This window comes from Wyeomyia smithii, chromosome 2 (genome assembly GCF_029784165.1).
Source record: "Wyeomyia smithii strain HCP4-BCI-WySm-NY-G18 chromosome 2, ASM2978416v1, whole genome shotgun sequence".
NCBI lineage: Eukaryota > Metazoa > Arthropoda > Insecta > Diptera > Culicidae > Wyeomyia > Wyeomyia smithii.
The window spans coordinates 108361891-108389828 of NC_073695.1; the positions used below are offsets into that span (position 1 = coordinate 108361891).

The following is a 27938-nucleotide window of genomic DNA, read 5'->3' on the forward strand; positions in this document are numbered from 1 at the left end:
TTGCAAACTGATTTGAATAATAACCACAGAGAGAAAAATCAAATAAAATAAACATAATTTGGATAATAATTTTTGTTAGTATTTTACTGAATAAAAAAATAATTTTGTGTAGTCTCGTTACCAGTTCACTAATTGTGAGCGGACGTGTGTCATTCTCTCTTATCAATTTGTTATCTACATACTACATATGCTTAGTCGTTATTTCACGTATACTACAACGCATACTTTTGGAACAAGTGATATGAAAAGGTTTACATTTTCGAGCCTTGCAGCAGTTACCATCGAGCTGGCTGAACGGACGCAAGTATCGACATTTGTAAATTCATTTTCTATTGATTGTTATTCTCAAATTTGGTGCTCAAAATGAATGCAGGTGAGTCATAACACATTTCGCGTTTTCAAAGTATTTGAACAACTGACGCTGCCAGTGCTTAACTAAACTAGGGTGAATCATGCAGTTTTAGCGATAGAGCCTAGAATTAGTGAATCATGATTTTCTGCGATTGCTTCGAAATATTCACATATTGTCAGTTACTAGAAGTTCCACTAAAGGATGGGCGGATTCGCTTCTTATCAACCGTTGCGCAACCGAAAGTAATCATATCGATTATCGACGACTTTTACTTGTGATGATAAGAAATATTAATAACTTGTTTTTCTTCATCATAGGATACAACTGGATGCCATGGTCTGCTCACCAGGGGATTCCGCCTGCCGGAGTTTACGCCGGCAACGATCAGGATGGATCTCCGATCTACATTGGACGCGCTTTCCACGATGGCGATCAGCTACCGGCAAAAGTGATCCCCAGCAAGCAGGCAGCCTATGTTTCACACAACGGGCAGGAAATTTTCAAGTCACACTTTGAGGTACTTTCAATCTGATAACGGTCAGCAAAAAAATCCCCTTGGCTGACTTTATCACTGATATCAAACCGATAGAAATGTTTGTTCGTCGATGACATAAGTGAAGCTTTGCTAACTTTGGAATTCGATATCTTACTTGTACAGGTATTAAGCGGTCAGGGATTTACTTGGGTGCATAGCAGTAATGGACATGTCCCGAGCGGTGCAGTGCTTTGTGGAAACACGATATCTGGGGAGCCATTGTTTATCGGTCGCGCTCATCATGAAGGAAGTCTAACTCCGGGAAAAATTCATCGTACTCATGGTTGCTTGTACATTCCATTTGGGGGAGCTGAACAGAGCTTTCTACACTACGAAGTACTTGTTGGCTCACAGAGATGTAATTGCACACACTTCAAAATAAGTACTACTGCTATCTATTGATATAATCATCTTGAATTTGCAGCCAATTGGTCACATTGCTCCGCCGGTGCTCCAATCCCACCGGGCGCAATCTTAGCCGGGCATGATAGCGACAGCACACCAATTTACGTTGGTCGTGCTTACCATGAAGGAGACCAGCTACCGGCGAAGGTAATTCCGAGCAAGCAGATTGCCTATGTATGCTACAATGGACAGGAAGTTCCGAAACATTCCTTTGAGGTGCTTTGCAACGGAAACGTTTCATGGGTTCCAGCTGGATTCGGCAGTGTTCCTCCGAATGCAGTCCTGGGAGGACGAACATCGGCGGGTGAAACACTTTACGTTGGTCGCGCCCATTATATGGGCAGTCTAACACCGGGAAAAGTTCACCCGAGTCATCAGACGCTGTATATTCCATACGGAGGCAGCGAAGTACCAATCAAAAGCTACGAAGTATTGATTGAAAACTAAGCAATGTATTTGTCGAATTCGCACATTCCTTTTCTTGTTTCCAAGACGATGCACAATAAAATATACGAGTTGTATTAAAAATTGCAATCTTTTGTGGTATCTTGGTCCTTGGATACCTGATCCAGCATTACCAGTTCGTAAGTCATGATTGTTCCAGCCATCTGAAAAAAAATATAAGTTACTATTTTCGAAACTTGCATCACAGTGTTTGTGAGACTTACTGCCAATATTAAGGGACGGGTTATGAAGAAAAAACGTTTTCCTGAAAATGCTATACTCTTGAGGCACACATGATCCAACAGCCGTTGTAAATCTAAGTTCCACTGGGAGGTGGAGAATGACCTAAGCAGAGCAAGAGGCTTTAGAGATGCTTCGTTAACCGACGAGGCGATGTAAAGCATGATGAAGCACCGACTCATGAGAAATAGTAGCGAGTACCAGTAGTAGGTTGTAGTGAATAGAGTTGCTTTAGGACTAATTAGGGTAGAATAAAAAAAAGAACTATTAGCTATGTGATCATAAATAGATTCTTTGACGCAGAACTCTATATTTTTCACTACTCTGGGGTTTGTATCCAGTGAAAAATAATATAAGTATAACAATGCATATTTCAAATGCTAATGGCTGTCATACAACTTTGGGGAATGTAATAATATTTGTGTCATTGAATAACAAAAATGTTCACGATTATAATGATATGATAAATATTTTCGCATTTTCCTGATTTGTTTGCTACTTCATCCACATTTAGATGGAGAGACAAGCGATAACAAAATATTCAATTTGGGGTTTTCTGTTGGTAAAAGGCTGAGCATAGCGTACGAGTAGTACTACTCGTACTACTTGGCATGAAATAGACCCCATTGTAGTCCATTGTACCTCCACGTGGTACCGACTGAGATACGAGCAACCAAGGAAAGATCGGTGAATCGATGGGAACTTGGACGTATCCTGACGTATAGTGATGGCGAAAATAATAAATACACTTGCAGTGTTGGATTTTAGTTGTTGTATGATGTTATGTAACGTCATTACGATTTGCAGACATGTTTTTTAAAAGAGAAACTGAGAACTTACCTTACCAATCAGACGAGAGCCGTGGTGGCTCGTGCTGTATCAAGAATTTGTCGCCATGTTGCTCGGTTTTAGGCTGTGTTTCGCCAGTTCCCCAGGCGTCTCATCCCGCAAGTCTCATTCGATCTGGTCGAGCCATAGTGCACGCTGCGCCCCTCTATTTCTGGTCCGGTAGGGTTGCTGAAGAGAAGTGATTTCACAGGGTTGCCGTCCGGCATCCTTACGACATGACCAGCCCACCGCAAACTATTAACTTTCGCCAGGTGTGCAATGGGATTCTTTCCAAGCAGCGCGTGCAGTTCGTGGTTCATGCGCCGTCGCCATTCTCCATCGTCCATCTGTACTCCACCGTAGATAGTCCGTAGCACCTTCCGTTCAAAAACTGCAAGAGCGTTAAGGTCCTCCGCGAGAAGGTTGTTGTTTCGATCCCGTAGAGGACTACCGGTCTTATCAGGGTTTTGTACAGCGTCAACTTCGTGCGTCGTCGCACTCGATTCGATCGAAGTGTCTTCCGAAGTGAAAAGTAGGCACGATTTTCTGCCTGGATGCGTCTCTGGATCTCTTTGCTGGTGTTATTGTCGGCGGTCACCAGTGACCCCAAATACACGAACTCATCGACCACCTCAAGCTCATCACCGTCTACAGAGACTTGAGCTGGGAGGCTACTGTTGTTCTCCTTGGAGCCTCTCGCTCGCATGTATTTTGTTTTCGACCCATTTATCTGCAGTCCGATCCGTCCAGCTTCGGCTTTCAGTCGGGCGTAAGTTTCCTCCGCCGTCGCAAAGATACGTGATATGATGTCGAAGTCATCCGCGAAGCCCAGAAGCTGAACAGACCTTGTGAAAATTGTGCCCTTCGTGTCGGGCAATGTTAAACAGCAAACAGGAAAGTCCATCACCTTGTCTCAACCCTCTGCGCGATTCAAAGGGACTCGAGAGTATCCCCGAAACACGCACGTAGCACATCACTTGCGCCATGGTGGCTCTGATCAATCGATTCAGTTTATCCGGAAATCCGTTGTCGTGCATGATTTGCCATAGCTGTTCTCCATCGACAGCATCATAGGCCGCCGTGAAGTCAATGAAGATGTGATGTGTGGGCACGTTGTACTCGCGACATTTCTGTAAGATCTGTTGGATTGAGAAGATCTGGTCCGTGGTGGCACGGGCTCCCATGAAACCAGCTTGGTACTGACCCACGAACCTCCTGGCTAAAGGTGATAGACGACGGAACAGGATCTGTGAGAGTATTTTGTAGGCGGCATTGATAAGCGAGGTACCGCGGTAGTTGCGGCACTCCAGCTTGTCGCCCTTCTTGTAGATGGGACAGATGGCTCCCTCCATCCGCTCGTCTGGTAGTTTTTCCTCCTCCCAAATCTTGGAAATTACCCAGTGCAGCGCTCTAGCCAGCGCCTCTCTTCCATGTTTCAAGAGCTCGCTCGGCAGTCCGTCTTTGCCTGCGGCTTTATTGTTTTTCAGCTTCCCGATCTCACAAAGAGCTTCATGAATATCGAGGGCTGGTACTCGGTCATCCGCTGCTGGTGCTCCTAGGTCAGTTTCTGCTCCGCCTCTGTTTACTGTTTCGCCATTCAGGTGTCCATCGCAGTACTCCTTCCATTTGTCGACCACCTCACTGGCATCCGTGAGAAGGTTCCCATCCGCGTCGTTGCACATGTCGGCTTGCGGCACATAGCCTCTGCGGGACTGGTTCACCTTCTCATAGAATTTCTGCGTTCCACTGGCACGGTATAGCTGCTCCAGCTCCTCATGCTCACGATCCTCTTGCTGGCGCTTCTTTCGTCTGAGAATCGTGGTCATGTCGTTCCGTGCCCGTTTGTAATTGGCCTTGTTCTCTCTCGTTGACCTGCCTAGGTATATCACCCAGGTCCGGTTCTCCTCATTCACCGCTGCCTCGCACTTCCAGTCGTTTCTGCCACTCAGTGCTTCCACTCCTAGTGTCGCCGTTGTGGTCTCCACGATAGCTGTGCAAATGCTGCACCAGCCGTCTTCGAGAGGCAATGCGCCCAGCCCCCCCGCCGTGGGTAGCATCGCTTCAAGCTGTTGCGCGTATTCCTCCGCAGCCTGGGGGTTCCGGAGCTGCTTAATGTTGAGCCGCGAGGTTCGGCGATGTCGAGGAACTGAGAAATAACAGGAATTTTTCTGTGTCGGTGATTCCGAAAGTTTTTTGCAAGAGTTTGTGTTTTTATAGTGGCAAAAAAAATAAATAGGGGAACTGCTCCATTATTCATCTCAGCCCATATATTAATCTTATACAACATGAAAACACAATTCAAAACAGGAAAAAACGCATATTTTCTAATTAATCAATCTGCTAAATCATGGAATGGATTCTTCTTAGTTCACTATAGATTCCTCATAAAGTAGAATCCTCAAAAACTTGCTTAAAAGCTCTAAATTTGATATTATAGTCGGGCATCTGCACTCAAAAACTCATTTAATTCAATCACCTACCTGAGAAAACAAAATCCGCGCATTGTTTTATACGGCGACAACGGGACTCGTTCAACAGCCAACCAAAGCTTTTTTCATCACTAGCGGACCACTTTTTATTTTAATCACTAAACAAAATCACTCAATACACTAAGAATACTTTAATGTTCGAAATGTTTACCTCAATTTTTTTAAAAAACAAACTTGAATCAGCAGAAATATATGAAATGAATTTCTACAATTCCTAAATTTCAACTGTATGTATTTTCATCTGTTTTCACTGCGTTGAAGAAAATCAAAAGTTGCCAAACCAGTTTCTGTTAATACGAAAAAATCATACTGATATGATAAACTATTTCGACATGATTGACATAAATCGACAGCACTGCAGAGGTTACCTAGGTTACCAATTTTGCACGTAAATAACTACAGCGGATATTTAGGTTTACTACGTTCATTATCATGTGATTCATTCATGATTAACAGTGTGATGAATATGGGGGCGTCGTGAGATGAATAATTGAGCAGTGATTCAAGTTTTGAGATGGATATAGAAGCGTTGTGAAAAGTGGTTCGTTTTACAAAATTTAAGATAAATTTAGCTAAGTTTACTAAATATACAATGCTGAAGGATTCCATAAGAGCAAGTAAGCGTACTTTGTTTATTTGTTCAACAATTTCGTAAAAATTTGGTGTTTAACCCGTGCATTCTTCGTGAATATCGGCTTAATGAGATGAATATTGGAGCAGTTCCCCTATTCTATTGGAACATGTATACAAAACATTCCAAATGAGCTTTATTTCTCTACATATCGTAAGCAAAGTGAACTTTTACGTTCCATAACTCTCTTTTAATATTTTGTGGTTTGTCCGTTGTTTGTAAAACCATATTCAATCTCCGTGGTATATTACCACCAGGTTTTCGCAAGTAGAAGCTGGAACAGCATTTCACGTTGCATGTACGACTTTCCGTAAATCTGTTTCATTTTTTGGATGACGCGTTGCAACGTAGGATTTAACAATCTTCCATGGAATTTTGATACAGTTTAAATTAAAAGACTGTGCTGGTCAATCCAACAATTTTATATTTTCCTCTGAAAATCATCTTCAAGTTTTAAATGCTGTATGCTTAGGATCGTTACCCTGTATAAAGATTCAACGAAGAGGCATGTTTTCTTTGGTATACGGAAGCATCACGCTAAGTAAAATATCTAAATGTTCATAGTCTATATTATAATATGAATGGGTCCCACACCAGCATCGGAAAACAGCACCACACCATTCTGTGGTCACTTCCAAATTTTACTGCTTTCTTGGTTAATTGTGCGTTGAAGGCAGTATTTACCGGTCTTCTCACTAGCTGCTGACCGTTTGGACCAAGAAGGTTCAATTCCGACTCATCTGACCAAAACACGATGTACCATTTAGTTGAACCCTAGTCTAACAACTTTTCGGAATATTCACTTCTTGCCAAAATGTGCCGCTTTTGAAGTAGAGTAAAGTTTCCTGGGTACAATGGAACGGGGTGAAATTGATCAATTTTTATAACAATTTCCAATTAACTAGCTTCATGTACATTTATAATTTTAACACTAGTACTGGTATGTGCTCCAGTAAACCACTTTTTTTTCGATATGCTAAAGATAAATGATGATTTCTGTGCTGAAATATATCATTTACAGCTAGTTTGGAAACGAAAATAACGATATTTCAGGTTAAAATTTGTTTATTTTGGCTCACGAGCTGCTTGTTGCTAAATTTGCTCTTATTTGATCGTCGTTAGGCCGATTTCAATTCGGTTTGTTGCAAAAGCTCAAAAACTAGCTCTGAAATTAAAATCTTTGTGGTTTCCTGAGAATTCATCAGTATTTCTGTGATGGTATGGAATGATCATTATTGAAAATTACATTTTTTGAGCTTTTATCAAACTTTACTCACGTGATTACCCCTCAACTTAGATTACTTTAAGTAAATTCAATACTTTTTTTTGTTATTTGGAAACTTGTTTGATCAAATTTGATTGAGTTTTGACTGAGTTAGAAGAATTTTTCGAAAATATGAAAAATTGCACCGGGCATGCAAGGGTTAACTTTGACAGATATGTGAATCATGCAAAAGTTGCGTTTAAGGACACGTTAACATTGCCTAGTGTTGTAAGATCAATATCATTTGATTGGTATTTTTTATCACGAATTTTCAGGTGTTTGCCGAAAAAAACATGCCACTTTGCTGAATCTTCAAGCAGTAAACACGAAGATGATTTTCAAACGAAAATTTAAAATTATTAGTTTAGCTAGCGCAGTCTCTAATTTAAATCCTTTAGAAAAATTTTTCGCCACCATATAAACACTAACTCACGCAAAAAACTTTTGGAATAACCTACACAGAAAAATTTCTGTTGTTTTTCAGTTCCTCTTTTAAAAATAATGTCTACAAATCGATATGACGTAACATAACATCATACAACAACTAAAATCAGTACGCACATATTGAAAACTATCCAACACTGCAAGTGTATTTATTATTTTCGCCATGACTGTAAGCTCTGGAGGTAGCAGCCATACAAAGAGTGAGTTTGCCAAAAACCGGAAAACGCAAATGCTGGCTGGTAGACCCGATCGCGGGTACTTCCTTCAAGTACCGCATCTACTACAGTGGCGGCGATTGAGCGGAACTGGGCGTCGGTTTCGTGCTGCTAGGTAACCAAATGAAGCGTGTCATCAGGTGGAAGCCCATCAATAATCGTCCATGCGGCATAGGAGTAGCCAGAGGGGGCAGGGGGGGCCTTTGCCCCCCCCCTAAATGTTGACATTGGTGCAAAATTTTGTTTTCAATAACTCTAATAGCACAAAACGACATCTTTAGCCCATAGAAACATCTGTGTAAAGTATTAGCCAGATCAAAAATAATTGATTGAAATGCTTGCGCTATGTTGCGTGGAATTGCACAGGTTTTTCAGTTGATCCACCAAGGATATTGCAGCGGCAAAAGTACCGGGTAAATCCACCTGCATCAACTGGCTTGGAGTATTGGAACCGAGCTGTGACAATTCCTTACCTTGATTCTATTGTAACCTCACTGGAAACACGGTTCGATGAAGATAGTGCACCTGCCTACGCGTTGTCCTTGCTGCATCCCGCTAACGTAATACGCATGTAGTTGGAAGAGTTCAAGCGCAAAACCGAAAATTTCGTAATTTTTTATGAAGTTGACAATTTTGTTGAAGAAGTGGAAGTTTGATAATAAAATTGCAGCAGCATGAGAGCAGACCGTAAGAACTTGTAAGAGTTGGATCTTATAGACCTGCTAGCTAAAGCCCGTTCTTTCTTCCCTGCGACTGAGAAAGCAGTTAAAATTGCACTTGCTCTACCATGGAAACATGCACGATTGAACGGTTCAGCACAACAATATTTGAACAGCGGTTGAGTGCTCTCTGCTTGCTGAGTGTTCATCGGCAGATGGTCAACAACAATCGTGAAAAGTCACATAAACCGCTTCCGGAACGTTTGACGTTTGATACCCGAAGACTGTACCTTCGCCGCATCATTCAGCTGGCCTGCATCGTTCTCGAAGAAGTCCTGGTAGCGGTTAAACAACAACATCCAAACGTAACTCCGTTTTCTTCGTCGAAGACAAACTCGATGATGTTCGAAGAGAGGGACTCCAAAATCTGCTCCGAGGTTTGATACTGACGCTGCTGCTGGACCGTTATCCGCTGTAAAATTAGGGCCATCTTGTGAATCATATCTCGAATTCCCGGTTGCGGCTGCTGATCAACTCTATCTTCTGCCATGTTCGTGGATTCTTGAGATCCTCGTCGCCAAAATAATATGTCCAAAGGTTAAAATGAACTTAAAAGTTTTTAGTAAAGAACATCTATTTATATTCGAGGTTGGACAAAGAATAATCAAATTTTCCACTCTGATGTCAAGGACAACTTTTCACTGGTTGCCTTGATGTAACAATCACTAAAGACTAGTATTTATTTCTATTTTTCAAAACACACTGAAGTCGCTTTTTACGCGGGGGATACGTGCCGCGTAAAAAAACGCGTAAATTCCGGAATCCGCGTTAAAATGGCGTAAATTTCAGAATCCGCGTAAAAAAACCGCGTAAATTCCGGGATCCACGTAAAAACTCGCGTGAAAAGCGACCTTAGTGTACCATTTTTTTACTTCTAAAATTTTAAAGAGCTTGCCCCCCCCCCTATTTGAAATTCTGGCTACGCCCATGCCATGCGGTCCTCCAAATAGATCCTTATCAACGCCTACGGCCGACAAATGATAAAACCGACAACGTAAAGAAGGAGTTTAACGAGCTCATAGAGAAAACGTATGGAGAGTGCCCACAACACGACATAAAGATCGTCTGCGGTGATGCTAGCAGAATTGCTTTCTGTAGTATTTATTTTGAAGGTCGGAACATTCGGGAGCACACCTAGAGACACGCCAATGGATAGACCTGCTCCCAGATTCGCGAGTGGCTGTCCAACGTATTCAAATCGGGATCGAACAGTCTGAACATCCAGAGGCTACGAGCAGAAGAAGTTGTTGTAGAATACACTCGAAAAGTTGGTGGATGGATCAATGAATCTGTTGAAGTGGTCCAGAACGAGCAGTGGAAGCACATCCGTGTGACGCGTCAGATGCGGGAGAAATACTGGGAAGCTAGGAAGCTAGCTGCTGAAAAGCGGCATTGAGATCGTATCCTCGCGGAGGTTGAGAATCACTTCAACAGGCACGACACGAGGGGCTTCTACAGAGCGGTTAACGGAATTAGGGACCGTTTTGTGTATGGACAAATAAGGAAACCCAACAACCGATAAATCGCAGATGGCCAGGCGTTGGGAACAACACTTCGAAATAAAAGGTAGAAGAGCCGACGAGGGAAACAGGACAGAAATTGAGAAGAATGGCAATGTGAAGAATGACAAACTGTGTGATCCCAGATGGTCTCGAGGTACGATACGGCGTAACAAGCCAGTCGTCGTAGGTTCGAGTCTCAGCTCGGGGGATACTGCTAGTGTCAGTAGGATCGTAGCTCTAGCCCCGCAATTGTTCTGTACACTAAACAGTTGGTTGCGAAGCCTGGGTATAAAAAAACAGAAGATCGAGTTCCGAATCGGATTGAAGCACCAAGGCTTTGCTTTGCTTGGACAAACTGTGTATCCACCAGCTTTGAACGCGGTGGAAAAAGCTTGCAGAGAGTCAAAGAACCACAAAACCGCTGGGAAGGCCCAACTTTTTAAAACCGCGGGCGAGTGGCTGTCCGTGTTGAATGCTGTCACCTGGACTGTGATGGAGACAGTGAAAAATGCGTTCAAAAACGACAGCTGAGACTTCATAGCGCTCGCGCTTAGTAGCATTAATGTAGTGGTGTCGTTGTACAAGATTTTGAAAAATTATTTTCGGAATCAAGTACTTGTTTACAATGCGGGAAAGTGTCAGAAGTACGACCCAATCAGCGTAGGAGAACCCCAATGTCGAAGACCCGGTCATCTGGTATGCAGTTTGTGCAGGTCCTTTCAAATAGTCCTGAAGCTACAACGTGTGTGGCAAGTCAACCGCCGAAACACAAATATTAGCTAACTGCTAGTCTCTAGGTGATTAGCTACAATGTATAAGAGTAAAGGTGGTGCATGGAGCATGAAAAAAAAAAACACTTCCGACGTGATACTAAAATGTCGCGTCGTTCCGAGAAGATAAGGGCTGGAGTCTAGAGGGGTTTCAGTGGGATCGGTTAAATACAATCCCACTCCCTGAGTTCTCTTCTCAGGTTTCTGAGAGCAGATTTCCCCGCCAGTTTGCAAAAAGATTCCACTGTAGCAATAATCGAGACATAACCTTTCTCAATTCCGCATATCCAATTCTCTCTTGCATCCTCTTCTACAGACTGAGGCCGTTACAGAAAGCCTTTGTTGCTGAATACTAGTGCGGTTTTCGAGCGTTATGACTTTCTATAAAACACATGTTCACCTTGAAACAGATCCTCGTGAGTTCCGAGAACACAACGTACAGACACGTCATTTGTTTATAGACATTGGCGGCGTACGATTCAGTGGAACGCAACGAATTGTGGCAGATTATGCTTGAACATGGTTTTCCAGTAAAACTGATTAAGCTAATACGTACGACTCTTGACAGTTTCACATCAAGCGTCTGGATAGTGGGTGAAATTTCGGCATTTGTGATGGTGGATGGTCTGAAGCATTGGGATCTGTTCAGATGCTAAAAGAAGGGCAGGTGTGCAGAAGAGTGGCACCATTATCACGAAGTTTAACCTGCTTCTAAGCTTTGCGGACGGCATTGGTATCATTGGTGTTAATCGTAGAGGAGGCCTTTACGGCTCTCAGAAAGGAAGCTGTGAGAATTGGACTCACCATAAACACTGGCGAAATGAAGTACTGGCTGGCTGGCAGAGAGCGTGGTAGTTCTGCGAGCATTGGTGCTGGATGTATATACTGCAGGAGAGGTTGATGAATTTGTTTATCTTGATACATTCGTAACGTGTGATGACGAGGTGAGCTGCGAAATGAAAAGACGGCAGCGAACAGGGCTTATTATGGATTACGCAGCCAGCTTAGATGCCGTAGCCTACAGATCCGCACGAATTTTGCGAGGACTACAGGACGCCGATCCTCCCGGTGGCACTTGACGGTCATGAATCGTGAACGTGGAAGGAGACCGATCTCTGAGCGCTTGGGGTCTTCGTGCGTAGAATCCTGCCGATCAATACTAGGTGGCGAAGAAGAAAATGGGGTGTGGCCGAAGCCCATGAATCATGAGCTATGCGAAATATACTAACACAGTGATGTTGTTAAGTTGACGAAACGGGGCAGGTTACAGTGGTCTGACCCTGTAGAATGTATGACGGGCGAGCGACCATCGACGAGGATGTCGAAGAAGCGGGTATAAAAGGCGACTGGATAAGAGGTGCTCAAGACCAATTTTCAAATAGGGGTAAACAGGGTAAGACTGCCCGGCGGGGTAAGACCGCCCACCGTAGTTTTACTACCAAGTTATATAATAATTGAAAAATTTCTTTAACATGTCTATTACAGTATAATTACATAACATTTTGCACCCCTTTCATTTTTGATAGTGCGCGAACGGTCACAGAAATAATCAAAAACAACTTTTCAGCTGGCAACCAATCAACGCGCTATTGTTTTGCGGCAACGGGACTTAAGGTTTTTCTATGGAAAAACCTATAGTTTTTTTCGTGAATGTACGTTTAACCGCTTGCCTGAATCTGTCTTCTTTCGGAAATATCGAAGGCCGTGAGTAATCTTGTAATTTTGACTACTTTTTCGATGGAATATGAAAATGTTCCACTGGGGGTAAAATCGCCCACTATACATGGGGTTAAACCGCCACGTATACAACTGCTTGTTGTTTTACTTCAAGACCCAAATACCTCGACACTACAAAGAGAATATTTACAGGATTAGTAAAGCAATTTCAAGCCACATAAGACATCGATGTTAATCGACCATTTTCGATTTGGTTGAAGCTTTTCTAGTAATATTTTTTAACACGACTAATTTTTGAAAAAAGTAAAATTGTGTAAAAATGGTAATAATGAACAAAATCATATTAGAGCCAGGACGGTTTGTTTGATCGATATGACGTCTCCTGCAGAGTTGAAAATAGTAGTTTTTTTGCTTCCGAAAAAAGTATACACTGTAATTAAATTTAAAGAAAAGATATAAAAATAGAATCAAAAATTTTTATTTTTAATTTATTTCAAAAAAAATATGTTTTTGCCTGCAAAATCAACAAAAGGTAAGCTAAAATTTGATGGTTGTTGGATCATGGGGTAATAGAAATATTATAAGCTCAAATTTTGTAAAGAATTTTTTTTTTGCGGTTTGTTTAATGTATAGAGTCGTTGGTAATTTTGTTCTTAAAAAAACATAAAAAATTTAAAATATGAATAAAAAAATTGATAATTATTGTTATTACTCTATAAACAAAAATTTTCAAAAAAATCATACAGACAGGTTTAATGAGTTTTTATTTTTAGTTTAAAGACAGGTTTATTATAAATTGAATATCTTGAAAAACCCCAATTCTGGAAAATCTATTTATTTTGAAAACCACAAAAAGTTACCTAAACATTGATTTGAACTTGGATAATCGAAAAACAAAATAAGTTAAAACGTAAAAAAAAACTTTTTTTTTCAGATTTTTCACAGTGTATATTTTTTAAAAAAGAAAAAAAAAACCATCTACAACTTTGTCAAAGGCACTATACCGATAAAATCAACCTTTTTGGCCCTAAAAATATTTGTTATCCTTAAAAAAATGGTGGGCGATTTTACCCCGCTGGTGGGCGGGCTTACCCCGCATGAAAGAGATCTGCATATTTTCAATGTATTTTTAAATTAAAAAAAAGCTGGAAAATAAACAAAAATATTTCAGTTCTTATTTTTTAAATGCGGGTATTGAACAGAAGAACCTGTTAGCGAAGAAAAAATGAAATTGCAGCCGCTTTTTTTTCTATAAACAGTATTGCTTAAGGGGGCGGTCTTACCCCGCCTACCCCTATGTCAATTGGAAGCTTATCTTTAAAGTGACACAAGCGCCGTGCAACGGGAGCAATACCACCAACGACTTTGTCTTCACATAACCCGCAAACATAACAGTGTTGTTTCTATTAAAGTATTTTACACAATACAGTCGAATCCCTCTATAACGACACTTTTTATAGCGACAAATCTCGCTATAGCGACATTCTCAACAGTCCCTTCTGTTTTATACTAAAAATTTTCGTTTTATTGCAACATTTCGCTATCACGACCTTCCTCTATAACGGCGTACCAAAACTAATACTTGTCATTCTTTATTGCGACGATAGTACAGTCGAATCTCTCTAAAACGACATTGTTAAATCTATAACGACATTCTCAACGGTAGCTTCTGTTTTACGTATGCAATGATTCTTCGTATTATTGCGACATTTCGCTATAACGACAGTCCCTTGCGATGTCGCTATAAAGGGATTCGACTGTAATGGAAAGCTTCTGGTTATGAGGGGCCGTTCACGTTCCATGTGGACACCTTAGGATAGGCGGGACGCAAAAGTTGATGAATATTTTCTCATATATTTTTAGACGAGTTTTTATTTTCTTTTGAGTTGAAGCTCTTTTTGGCCAAATTTTTGGTCATACCTTATTTTGACCTTTTCATACTAATTAAATCGTTAAAAACCTTTAAACTTAGGAGATGTTTTTATTAATTTCAAATTAAGTTTGGTATAGTATAGTTTCTTGAGTTTGACTTTGATTTCTGGTTTATAGATTCTATTTTGAGTTATTAGATACTGATTTGAGATCAATTTTCTAGCTGTTTTCCTGATTTTAGAGGCTTTTCTCTGCTCTTCCAAACGAGTTTCTTTTCAATTTGGAAATAACCTTTGTAGCGGCATTTTTACTGTTTTACGTTTTCCTGCCATTTTGGCTGAATTTGATTCATGTAATTTTCTATTCATTATGTCTTATAGAAGTTGGAGATAGGTATGAGATTATTTAATTTTCATGCTCTTTGAGCTGCGTTAGGAGCTGAATTCTTGTTTGGTTTGTTTTCTTAAGCTTTAAATTTAGTAAATTTTTAAGTATTTTCTGGTTTAAAAGGTGTAATTATTTGAGACCTTTTAAAAATCAATTTTTAACTAACTCTTGTCCATTCTGGAACTATTTCCACCACTTGTTTCGTTTAGGTTTTAGGTTTAAAATTAGTTGATTTGACACGGCACGATATATTTTATGTTTTACTGAGCCAAGTACAATTCGTATTAATTCTACGTTAGCAGGGAAAAGAGGGAGGACTTTTATTTATTCTCGCGGCCGACTACGAGCTAGTGGGGATTTAAGGTCTGAGGAGGGGAGATACAATTTTGACTTAAAACTATTTTGGAACTTTGATTTTCAACTGGTAGAGCAATTGTGTTCTTGTTTGTTGTGGGTTCAAAATATTTGTGTAAGCATAGATGCGGGCTCTTCGTTTCCGTGTCTTCAGCATAGAATATTTGTATCCTCAATCTGACAAATAGACAAACAAAATTTTTAATTTTAATGTCAGCGTTTTTCAGAAAGCAGTATAGCTGTGTCATGTACTGGAGATCACCGCTTCCCAGAATGTCTCTAACGGGTACGTTCGGTTGTTTTCCTCGGGCCCGAAGGGATAACCTCGGATCTAACACCACAGAATTCGGCACACGACCAAACAACATGCTCGATGTCATTGTAGCCATCGCCACAAATGCAGTGATTACTGTCTACAAGCCCTATACGAAAGAGATGCGTGTTTAACGTGTAGTGATTTGACATAAGTCTGGACATCACGCGAATGAAGTCCCGACCTACATCCAACCCCTTGAACCTTGCTTTCGTCGATACCTTAGGAGAAATGGAATGTAGCCACCGTCCCAGTTCATCTAAATTCCATGATGATTGCCAACTGTTGAGTGTCCTCTGACGCAAAATGTTATAAAATTCATCATAAGCAATTCTGCCGGTACCCGCATAACTGTCCCATACTGATTTCGGTCACTTTTGAGTTATCATCAGGAATCGACTTAATTGTTATCATATTTTCTGGGAAAAAATTAAAATTGATACTTTTGTATGGAAAAACATGGAAAAAATACCAAGTTGTTTTTGTCCCATATTGAAAGTACCCGCATTACAGTCCCACTGCATAGTGGTATAAACTGTAAACATATAATTTTGCTCTAGATTAGTGTATATCGGATTATTTTAGGCATATAGAAGTATGACATTTAATTAACTAGACTAATGTTGTTTTTCTGTAGTACAATCTACGTTGCCAATGATACTGCCGGTTGCTGGTTGAATTTATATGGGATGGGACAAAATATGCGAGTACTTTTGAAAAGTACCCGCATATTTTGTCCTATTTTAACTTCTTTTCAAGTTGTATAACGTAAAACCAATTCCATCCATGTTTATTTGTTTTCCACGATAAACTTGTGCTGCCATGAAACTGTTATGGTCATTGGTTCTGGGTGTAATTGCTGGAAATCCGAAAATTCACGGATAATATTGAATCGCCGTTTTCTCAACATGTTGTTTTTCATTATGGGACAGTTATCCGGGTACCGGCAGAATTGGTCTTTCATAAATATCGCCATCAATAGCACCCACCTTAGCTAAAGAGTCAGCCTTTTCATGACCCGGAATCGAGCAATGAGAAGGGACCCACGCTAAGGTAACCCGGTAATTTTTATCTGTTAAAGCACTTAAAAACCGCCGTATTTTCCCCAGGAAATACGGGGTGTGCTTCACAGGCTTCATCGATCGCAGAGCCTCAATGGCACTGAGACTATCTGTGAAGATGAAGTAGTGGTCTATGGGCAGGGTTTCGATGATCCCAAGAGAGTACTGAATAGCAGCAAGTTCTGCGACGTACACGGAAGCAGGAGCATCGAGTTTGTAGGAGGCGGTAAAATTTTCGTGGAAAACACCGAAGCCAGTGGACTCATCTAGATTAGATCCGTCAGTGTAAAACCTTTTATCATAACTAACATGTTTAAACTTATTGGAAAAAATCTTAGGGATCTCTTGGGGTCGCAATTGATCCGGGATACCAGAAATGTCTTGTTTCATGGTTGTGTCGAAGAATATAGCATTATTAGAAGTATCTAAAAGTGCGACATTGGAGAAATCGTATGAAGAAGGGTTAATATCTTGAGCCATATAGTCAAAATATAAAGTCATAAATCTGGATTGAGATTGGAGGTCGACCAACCTCTCGAAATTTTCAATTACTAATGGGTTCATAACTGTGCATCGAATTAGCAACCGATAAGAGAGATTCCAAAAGCGATGTTTCAACGGAAGAATACCCGCTAGCACTTCAAGACTCATCGTATGGGTCGACTGCATGCAACCTAAGGCAATACGCAAACAACGATATTGTATTCGTTCCAGTTTGATCAAATGTGTGTTTGCTGCGGAGCGGAAACACCCGTACTCAATTACAGACAATATCGTTGTTTGGTATAACCTTAGAAGGTCTCCTGGGTGGGCTCCCCACCAGGTTCCGGTAATCGTATGAAGAAAATTAATCCTCTGTTGGCATTTTTGTGTCAGATACCTAATATGACAAGCCCAGGTGCATTTAGTGTGAGTGATGGGTGATCGTTTATCCGTTAGTAGGAGCTGCAGCTGAGCTGGGTTATGCTTCCTAGAAAAACCTAAATTAATCCACCTAGCGGTCAGACTCAGCCTTTCTCGTTCAAACTTATTATTTGTAAAAATAGATTCACATGAATGCTTAAATCCAAAAAGGTATATTCACTCTTTGGGTTCTAAAATATTGATGTTGTAATTAAAGTATAAAATATGAAATTTGACGTAATGTTAGTGCTTCATAAATAGCGAAATATAAGTAATGACTCTTAATTTTGAACAATTCAATCACGAGCGATATCGGGAACGTTCAAATAGTACGATACCAGATTAAAATCATGTTGAGGCCATATATATTGATCTAAGCAGCTATAGTGTTGAATAGTCTTTTAATTTCTTTTCTTTACAAAACTTTTGAACAGTGTATCAAATTTTTATGAAGTTTGTTTTTTGTAAGTTTGAGAGATGACTCGTTTGTATGACACTAGTTATGTTCAAATAAGTCGTGTAATACTTGAGATAATAGACTTTCGTTCTTTTACAAATTAAAACATAACGGTTGCTCAAGTTTGATTACAATCAAATGAAAAGGGAACGTATGGGGGAGTCAAACTTTGAAACCACGTGTTCAATCATAATTCATCAGTATATCCCTCACTAGCCCGTTCATCTGATATCAATATTGTTCAGATCGGTTGTGTAGTTTCTAAGATAATGAAGTTTCGTGATTTTCACATTTCAATACATTACAGACGAAGTTACAGTCCGATTACAGTGAAATTCAATAGGGTGTTATGAGGCAGCTAGACCTTTCATTTGACACTAATTTTGTAGAAATCGGTTCAACCATCTCTGAGAAAAGTGAGTGAGTTTATGTAGTCTTCGAAATATGTTCCATTTCATAGCTGGATTTCACATTTTTAAACATAACAGGAAAAATAATAATCCGTTCGCAAAAAAAATCATTAGGGTCTTATGGGGCAACAAGACTTTCCATATGACACTGATGAGATCAAACAGTCTCCAGAACACGTTTCTTTCCATAACTTCTGAACCATATGTTCAATCTTCATAAAATTCAAAAGTTGAGGGTTTTTAGGTAGCCCGTTCATTTGAAACCAATTTTGTTCAAATCGGTTGTGTAGTTTCTGAGATATTGATGTTTCGTGATTTTTACATTTTGATACATAACCTCTAAACTAGAAATCAGATTACAATAAAATTCAATAGGGTCTTAAAGGGCAACTAGACCTTTCATTTTCAATTGATTTCATTGAAATCGATTCAGCCATCTCGAAAATCGAGTGAGATTGGGAGAGCGTTACACACACACATGCAGAAAATGCTCAGCTCGTCGAGCTGAGTCGAGTGGTATACGCAAGCTTAGGAGAATGACTGGAGAGCGACTGACGACTTTTCCCTCTCTTCACTCTAACAGCCTCATGCATGCGCTATTCATGAGAGCTCACATACAGCTACAGCTTAAACAAGGCAAAGAAACGGTGTTGTTTTGCGTACGACAGCTCATTCTTGCGCATGTATTTTGTTCGTTCGGACATGACAGCCTAGTTTGCTCATTTTGAGGATGTCCTGTTACTGTTGACAGCCTGCTGATCGGCTGCGGCTGTCGTCGACTTGCATTTTTTCGTTTCTCCTTTTTCACAGGCCGGTGGCATATTGTATACAAAGCAAACCGTTTCCATTGTTGATATTATTTCCCACGTAAGAAAAAACGTGCTTCGCACTATCTCTCTTTCATTCTTTCATCGGCCTTACTGTCGTGATCATAATCACCTGACATCCCGCTCGGATTCGTGTTGAAGGATGTCGGAAGATTATAGGCTGTCATTTACGACAGCTTGGAAATACCAACACACATATGAAGAAGAAAAATAACAGTCCGTATGGAGTTGCATGTGTACTGTCGTCAGTTGCTGTCGAACTGTTCACCGAACGTGTGGGGAGCAGTGAGAGCTGTGCAATACAATGAGAGCCGGATCAGTTGAAAATTTGCTGTCATTGTCTTGCAGTCATTTTCATAACACTGGGTATACGACATTCGGCCCTTTTGAGCACTTTTATACCTTTAGTTTTTGTAGTGATTGCTATACCTTTCTAGGAGAAAGGCAAAAAGTGAAATGATAGAAATGACTTTTAATTTCAACTTCAATCCCGAGCAAGGCCGCAAACATTGAAATAGTACAATATTAAATTTAAATGATGTTGAGGCCACATATTTTGATCGTAGCTATAGTTTTAAACAGTCTGCGGGTTTCGTTTCTTTCTATAACTTTCAAACCACATGTTTAAACATTATGAAATTCATTGTTTAAGGGTTTGAAAGCCCATTTATTTGAATTCAACTATGTTCATAGCTTCTGAGATATAAGAGCGTTTTTCACATTCTGACGCAGCGCCAAAACTAAAAGTTTGATTACAATGAAATTTAATAGCAACCTAAGCGGCAAATAGACCCTTAATTTGACACCAAGATAGAAAGAATCGGTCAGATCATCTCCGAGAAAAGTGAATGCGAAAGAAAGGTGCACATACACACGTACACACCCACACACAAACACAAACACCTATACATGCATATATGCAGAAAATGCTCGATTCGTCGAACTGAGTAGAGTAGTATATGACATTCGGCCATTTCAATCATTTTTCTACCTTTTAATTAGCCAGTGATCGTTAGGAGAAAGTCAATATGTTTACTTTCATTATGTGATTTCACATTTTTATTAACAACGGACAAAGTTACAATCCGATTGCAGTGAAATTCAATGGCAACCTATGGGGCAACTAGACCTTTCATTTGACACTAATTTTGTGAAAATCGGTTCAGCCATCACTGAAAAAAATGAGTGAGTTTAAACAACCTCAGGATAACTTTTCTTTACATAACTTTTAAACCATATGTTCAATCATAACGAAATTCAAAAGTTAAGGGTTTTAGGGACAGCCCAATCATTTGAATCCAATTTTATTGAAATCGGTTGTGCGGTTTCTGAGATATTGATGTTTCGTGATTTTTACATTTTGATACATAACCTCTAAACTAAAAATCCGATTACAATGAAATTCAATAGCAACCTATGGCGCAACTAGACCTTTCATTTGCATTTAATTTTATGAAAATCGATCCAGCCATCTCTGAGAAAAGTGAGTGAGAAAAAAAAGTTGCACATACATACACACACACACACACATACACACATACATACATATATACAGAAAATGCTCAGTTCGTCGAAAGTAGTCGAGTGGTATATGACATTCGGCCATTGGGACCAATTTTATACCTTCGGTTTTTCCAGTGATTGCTATACCTTTCTAGGAGAAAGGCAAAACGACCAACTCAGTTTTCTCCGGAGAGGATTCGATACCCAGCTTAAGGGCCCATTCAGACAAATTGTCTAAGGTATCTTGCAATGGTCCTTGCAGATCGCTAGCCTCGCTACCAGTAATGGATACAACGCTATCGTCTGCAAGTTGCCTTAGCGTGCATGAATTTGCAAGACATTCATCGATGTCATTGACTTAAAAATTATATAAGAGAGGACTTAAACATGAGCCCTGGGGAAGGCCCATGTAACTAATTCGGGAAGTTGTCGAATCGCCATGTGAGAAATACATATGCTATTCTGACAACAAATTGAGCAAAAAGTTATTCAAATTTGGTGAAAGTCCCTGCGAATGAAGTTTCGCGCTTAAAACTTCTACAGAGACAGAGTCAAAAGCCAAGAGACAGAGCCATATCCAAGAACTCAGAAGCCATTTGCTCTTTTCGAGCTTTTCGAGCAAATGCGAGTTGAATTTCAGTAGAAAGCAACGCTAGGCAATCGTTCGTCCCTTTGCCCCGCGAAAGCCAAATTGAGTATCTGAAAGTAAACCGTTTGTTTCGACCCATTTGTCTAACCGTAAGAGGATCATTTTCTCCATTAATTTCCGGAGGCAAGAGAGCATCGCAATCGGCCTATATGTATTGTGATCAGAGGCAGGTTTCCCGAGTTTCCGAATAGCAATGACTTTTACCTCCCTCCAGTCATGCGGAACAATATTTAGCTCAAGAAACTTGTTGAACAAACTCAACAAGCGTCTTTTTGCAGAGTCGGGTAGATTCTTCAACAGGTTGAATTTTATTCTATCTAACCCTGGAGCCTTATTGTTGCATGACAGGAGAGCCATTGAAAATTCCAACATCGAAAATGGAGGCTCTTCTGTAGTTACTAAAAACGCGTCGCGAAAGGTTTTCTGTGCCGGTACAGAGTCCGGACAGACCTTTTTGGCAAAATCGAGTATCCAGCGATCAGAATACTCCTCACTCTCATTCGAAACGTCACGGTTCCGCATGCGCCTGGCGGTATCCCAAAGAGTGCTCATCGCTGTTTCCCTCGACAACGCGTTTACGAACCGCCGCCAGTACCCGCGTTTTTTCGCCTTTACTAAGCTCTTCATCTGCCTGCCCAGTGCCTCGTACTTTCGAAGCAGGTTGACAGTGCCGTACTCCCGGTAGTCCTTATACGCCGCGGACCTTCGCGCGTACAGCTCAGAGCACTCTTTGTCCCACCATTTGTTGGGAGGGCGCTGTCTAATCGTTACCCCGGGTATCGGTTTCGTCTGAGCTTGAGTCGCGGCGTCGATTATCAAGCCAGCTAAGAACGCGTATTCTTCCTCCGGAGGAAGTTCCTCGTGAGTCTCGATAGATTGCGCTATAATCGACTCATAACACTTCCAATCAATATTACGTGTAAGGTCGTAGGAAATATTGATTGGGTTCGGGGAAGTTGGACCATTAGCAATTGATATAACGATTGGAAGATGATCACTACCGTGGGGATCGTTGATTACTTTCCACTGGCAATCTAACGCTAGTGATGTCGAGCAGAGGGATAGGTCAAGCACGCTTTCACGTGCTGGAGGATCAGGTACACGTGTCGCTTCCCCAGTATTCAAAACTGTCATATTGAAGTCGTCGATCAAGTTACAGAATAAAGAAGATCGGTTGTCGTCGTACAGTGACCCCCATAGCGAACAGTGAGAATTAAAATCCCCCAATATCAAAAAAAGGTGCGGAAAGCAATTCTGCTATATCAATAAGTTGCTTCTGATCAATTCGCGCGGATGGGGGAATATATAACGAAACAAGGCAAAGGTCTTTTCCATTCATATTCGTTTGAATGGCAACAACTTCTATATTCGAGATCGAGGGGAGGTCGATTCTGAAAAAAGAATAGCACTTTTTGATCCCTAAAAGTACGCCTCCACCGTGGGAGTCTCGATCTCGACGAATAATGTTAAAATCGTGGAAATTGATCGTTTGAATTGAAAAAAGTCTCAGAGAGCGCAAACGCATCACAATTGTATGTGTTTATCAAATGAGAAAATAGATCGAATTTGGGGATGATACTTCTGCAATTCCACTGTAATACAGTGATAAAATTCCTAACCTCTTCCGCCGTATTAGTCATCGAAAGATATGATAGCTGAAATGAGGGGCCAACTTGATGCGAGTTGCTTCAAAAAGGTTTTCACTGTAGGGAGAAGGGCAAGAAGAATATTTTGAAGGGGATCTGGTATGTTGAACGTTTTGAATTTTATGAACCCAGTTTCTTTTCTATTTTCTGATCGAGAAATGGGTGCACGAGAGGTTTTTGGTGCCCCAGGAAGCGGTGGGTACTCCTGGTTTGATTTAAAACTAAACCCGGGAGGTACATGCTTCGGTTTTTCTTCACCGCTTCCTTTTTGTGTTGGCTTATAGGTCATTCCGCTAGGGGTTATCTTACGTCCTTTGCGAGAAAGATTAGGAGAGTGGATAATTCTCTCCTTCCTAGATCCTTCTGGCATGGCGTAAGAACACCCTTCGACGGGATCGTCAGATGTACCCTCATCAGTTGGCAAAAAGGAAAAGATGTTTCCTGTCGAGGGTGGCTCAGCCCTCTTAAGCATTTCTGCAAAAGAGCGCTTTGATCGTTCCTTGAGGGAACGCTTAATTTTTTCCTCGCGCTGTTTGTACGCGGGACACGCCGAAAGGTCATGCCGACTTCCCTCGCAGTAAAGACACTTTTCAGTATCCTCACTGCAAGCGGTCTCAGCATGATTGCCTCCGCACTTGCTGCAGCGTGCCTTGTTGCAGCAGTAGGTGGCTGTATGACCTGACTGCTTGCAGTTTTGGCAATGCATGACCCGCGGTACAAACAGGCGTACAGGCAGACGAACCCTGTCCAAAGCTATGTAGCTCGGCAGTGCGGATCCGGCGAATGTCACCCGGAAGGAATCCAAAGGGAGGAATTTCTTCTTCTCTTCTTCGATGGATACTGAATGCAATTGCTTGACATCCAGTATCTTTACATTTTGAATCAGGGGGTTCTTGAAACAGCCAACCCCGTGACGCAAAATGTCATCGACCGTGAGGCTTCCTTCGGTAACCACACCGTCGATCTCCACGTCCTTGGCAGGGATGTACACGCGGTACTCTCTTGTAAAGAGCTCGTAGCTTACTTACTCACTTACTTTACTTACTTAGATGGCCGTACGTCCTAAGACATGGCCTGCATAACGTGGTTCCGCCAATTCACTCGGTCCATGGCTGCCTGCCTCCAGTACGGCGGGCACCCGGTACTTTGCAGATCGTGCTCCATCTGGTCCACCCATCTCGCTCGTTGCGCCCCTCGCCTTCTCGTTCCCGCCGGATTTGAACACCAATTTTTCAGGGTAGCTATCCGGCATTCTAGCTAAATGCCCTGCCCAGCGTATCCTTCCAGCTTTAGCCACTTTCTGAATACTGGGTTCACCGTAGAGGCGCGCAAGCTCGTGGTTCATCCTACGCCTCCACACTCTGTTCTCCTGCACACCGCCAAAGATGGTTCTTAGCACCCGACTCCGAGCTAGCCAGTTTGTCGGGGCCCATCTTAATAAGCTCAGCTCCGATGCCGTCTTTTCCGGCCGCTTTGTTGTTCTTGAGCTGCCGGATCGCATCCTTAACTTCGTTTATTGTGGGGGGTGACACATCTTCGTCGTTCGTTGCACCGACCACGTCTTCTCCGCTCCTGTTGTGGTCTCCTGCTTGCACGCCATTCAGGTGTTCATCGTAGTGCTGCTTCCACCTTTCGATCACCTCACGATCATCCGTCAAAATGCCTCCATTCTTATCCCTACACATTTCGGCTCGTGGGACAAAGCCTCTGCGGGATCCGTTGAGTTTTTGGTAGAACTTTCGTGTTTCGTGTGTGCGGTGCAGCTGCTCGAGTTCTTCACATTCCTCCTCTTCCTGGCGACGCTTTTTTTCCTTGAAGAGTTGGACTTGCTGCCTCCGTTTCAGTCTATATCGCTCCACACTCTGACGGGTGGCTCTACGCAGCATTGTTGCTCGCGCTGCGTTCTTCTCGTACAAAATCTGCCGACATTCTTCGTCAAACCACTCGTTACGTCGATTCGGTTGCACGTGTCCCAGGACTTCCTCCGCAGCACTGCTGATAGCTGTTTTCACGGCATTCCAGCGATCTCCTAGAGGGGCTTCTTCAAGCTCTCCCTCTTCTGGCAGTGCAGCTTCGAGCGATGACGCGTACTGTGTCTTCAGTCGCGCGAGATTATACCGTGCCGGGCGCAGTACCGTATGTTATTCACAACGGATAGTTTTTGGCGTATCTTAACCATCACTATGTAGTGATCCGAATCGATGTTAGCGCCTCGATGTGATCTGACATCGATAATGTCCGAGAAGTGCCGACCATCTATCAAAACGTGGTCGATTCGTGTTTCTGTTCTATTCGGTGATCTCCAGGTGAGTCTATGGTGGAGGCTATGCTGAAAGAAGGTGCTACGTATGGCCATGTTCTTGGAGGTGGCGAAGTCGATTAGTCTGAGGCCATTTTCATTCGTCAGCTGGTGTGCACTGAATCGTCCAATCACCGGTCTGTACTCCTCCTCCTGGCCAACCTGAGCGTTGTAATCACCGATGATGATCTTGACATCATGTTTTGGGCAGCGGTCATATTCACTCTCCAACTGCGCGTAGAATTCGTCCTTGTCGTCATCGGTACTTCCGAGGTGTGGGCTATGCACGTTGATAATACTAATGTTGAAGAAACGGCCTTTGATCCTCAACCTGCACATTCTAGGGCTGATTGGCCACCACCCGATCACCCGCTTCTGCATCTCTCCCATCACTATAAAAGCTGTTCCCAGCTCATGTGTGCTTCCACAACTCTGGTAGATGGTGTGACCATCCCTGTACGTACGCACCATCGTCCCCTTCCAGCATACCTCCTGCAGCGTTACGATGTTGAACTTGCGGGTCTTCAATTCCTCGGAAAGCACTTCCTAGGAAGTTGAGAGATCGGCAGTTCCATGTTCCGAGAATCCAACCGTTAGTCCGTTTTCGTTGCCTAGGTCTTAGCCGATTGTTCCGGTCCGTACTTAACGTTAATGCGTTCGTTGCTGTTGTTTTTTGATGGTGCGGGCTTGCAAGGCCAGCGACCAACCCCACTATGTCGCAGGAGGGCCATCGTAGTGCCATTGTTTAGAGTCCCGGGCACTACCAGGACTTGAGAAGGACACTGCGTTACTTAGAACGCTTCTGTTGGTGTCGATCCCAGGAAACTCCCTTCCGAGAAAGGAAGCCTTGCCCCCTGTCAGCATGCAACCAGCAGTCCCACCAGGGTTGGTTACCCGATCTTTCCACTGGTTACTCGCACATCAGTTGGTACCACGAGAAGGTAAGGGTACGGTAGCTGGAAGGCTGAGGTTCACTAGTGGGAACTGTTATGCGCCTTTGGTTCAGTCATTAACCAACCATGTATATATGTTTGTATAATAATAACGTGAATACTTCACCGATCTTCCGTGTTGTTATCGTATAAGACACGACCTCGTGGCTGTTAGTCGGATTAATCGTTCTAAAGCTCCTAGCAGGATGAACAATACACCGGCGGCAGGCTGAAGAGATCATACACGCCGCTAGTGGGGTAGCCGGCGGCCGGGGCCGGCGGCGGGGGAATTTCTCCGACTGCTAGATGCCTTCTGTTGTCACAGCACCGGAATCAAAATCACAAGCAGCACCCGTTCTATCTGCACCCAATGCACAATTTACTTCCAGCTACTGGACAACCAGCGCGCGGCGACGCGGGGAATTTGCTCCGGCTACTAGACAGCTATTGTCTAGTCAGACCGGTATCGAAAAACACAAGCGATACGCGTACCGTACACACAAAGCGGTATTGTTTTTTCGATCGGGCAAAATAATCACGAGCTATCTTCAGATGCTTCTGTTCTCGACGATAGCAGAGAAACGAATGACTTGTTTCGTTACTTTTGTTTAGAAACCACTCTCAGTTAGATTTATCTGCTCTGGTTTCTTTTAGGGGTCTAAAATGATGATTTTGCTGTCCATGTGGAATGTAAACGGCCCTTTATTTTAATAGTTATGAATATTATCTAATATCAATGTCAGCATGCAGATCAAAGCACAGCCTAATAACTAAAGCTATAGTAAGCTAAACGATGAATTACTTACTTGAATATATTGTACAGCTGCACCGAAATAAAGAACATATCGTTAGCGCACGACATGAGAATAATCCTCGATAGTTTCACGTCCAGAAAATCCGCCAACTCATGCAGTCGTAGAAAATCCAGCCGAATCTGTCGCCACACATTTCGCGGCTGCTCACTCCCATCAAAACTTTCGATTCGATCGTTAAACTGCTGAAAGCGATACTGCAGCGGTAGGCTGACGCAAATGATAAACACATCGATGTAGTGCCAGGTAAATTTTGCCACCCTCATTAGGCTCTCGATTACCACCCCCAACACCGGGTGGTACGGTATTATACGTATGATATGGCGATGCTCGCGGCGGAAAAAGTTGTACCAAAAGTCACTAGAATGTGGACAGTATTTTATGTGCAGTTCGTTAAGTTTATAAGCGGAAATGAAATTGAGTGTGTCCTCGATGAATGCAAACAGCGCCACAGTAAAAGCTACGCGTTTCACCAGTGACTCTAGTGGGAGTCCTGCCCGTTCGGAATAAGGCGGAAAGAGGAACGGTCGTTCAGCTTCTGTCCATTGGACCATTATCCGACGCCAATTGAATGCTAGGCTCAGGAACTCTATCATAGCAATAATGATAACAGTATAGTAAATGATTGTCCCTGGTGGTGAAATCACATGAGTATTAATGACAGGATAAATTTTCAGTGACTAACCTGTTGTGTTGAGTCCAAAGGATTTGGTTTCAATAACATACAGCAAAAACAAGATAATTATTGAAATTATCGAAATCATAGTAGCACAAGAGTACAACCACCGAACGCTTTTAAAGGTGAACCTGACTTTCTCAGGAGTCTCCTGGAAATAATTGGAGATTGGCATCAGCGAAAACAACTGCCCGAACAGTATTATTGGTGCCAAAACTTCGTGAACGGTCTTCCCATTCGGATCTGGTTTGTGAAAACCCGGATATTCCCTGACAAAACTTGTGTTAGTTTTCGACTCACTAGACACTGTATTTCTAACCAT

The 27938-nt window shown here is 42.0% G+C and overlaps 2 protein-coding genes across 2 annotated transcripts; one reads left to right on the top strand and one right to left on the bottom strand.

The window, feature by feature from the left end:
• The first annotated feature begins 221 nt into the window (after window positions 1-221).
• Window positions 222-1826, top strand: LOC129725523 (uncharacterized). Its single transcript, XM_055681479.1, has 4 exons — window positions 222-373; window positions 670-869; window positions 1011-1245; window positions 1312-1826. The coding sequence occupies exons 1-4, from the start codon at window positions 364-366 to the stop codon at window positions 1737-1739; spliced, it is 873 nt and encodes a 290-aa protein (XP_055537454.1). The 5' UTR covers window positions 222-363; the 3' UTR covers window positions 1740-1826.
• LOC129719805 (gustatory receptor for sugar taste 64a-like) lies at window positions 1726-27938 on the bottom strand. The gene is made up of 5 exons (XM_055671211.1): window positions 27917-27938; window positions 27626-27859; window positions 26935-27571; window positions 1961-2213; window positions 1726-1900 (listed from the first exon to the last, which is right to left on the bottom strand). The coding sequence occupies exons 1-5, from the start codon at window positions 27936-27938 to the stop codon at window positions 1814-1816; spliced, it is 1233 nt and encodes a 410-aa protein (XP_055527186.1). The 3' UTR covers window positions 1726-1813.

Bases quoted from the DNA above. Each gene is read 5' to 3' on its own strand.
- LOC129719805 (XM_055671211.1), bottom strand. From the start codon at position 27,938: ATGGTTAGAAATACAGTGTCTA. The intron at 27,572-27,625 runs GTTAGTCACTGA...TTTCACCACCAG, and splicing joins CTTTGGACTCAACACAACAG to GGACAATCATTTACTATACT. The intron at 1,901-1,960 runs GTAAGTCTCACA...ATTTTTTTTCAG, and splicing joins CCCGTCCCTTAATATTGGCA to ATGGCTGGAACAATCATGAC.
- LOC129725523 (XM_055681479.1), top strand. The intron at 870-1,010 runs GTACTTTCAATC...TTACTTGTACAG, and splicing joins TTTTCAAGTCACACTTTGAG to GTATTAAGCGGTCAGGGATT. The intron at 1,246-1,311 runs GTAATTGCACAC...TTGAATTTGCAG, and splicing joins ACTTGTTGGCTCACAGAGAT to CCAATTGGTCACATTGCTCC.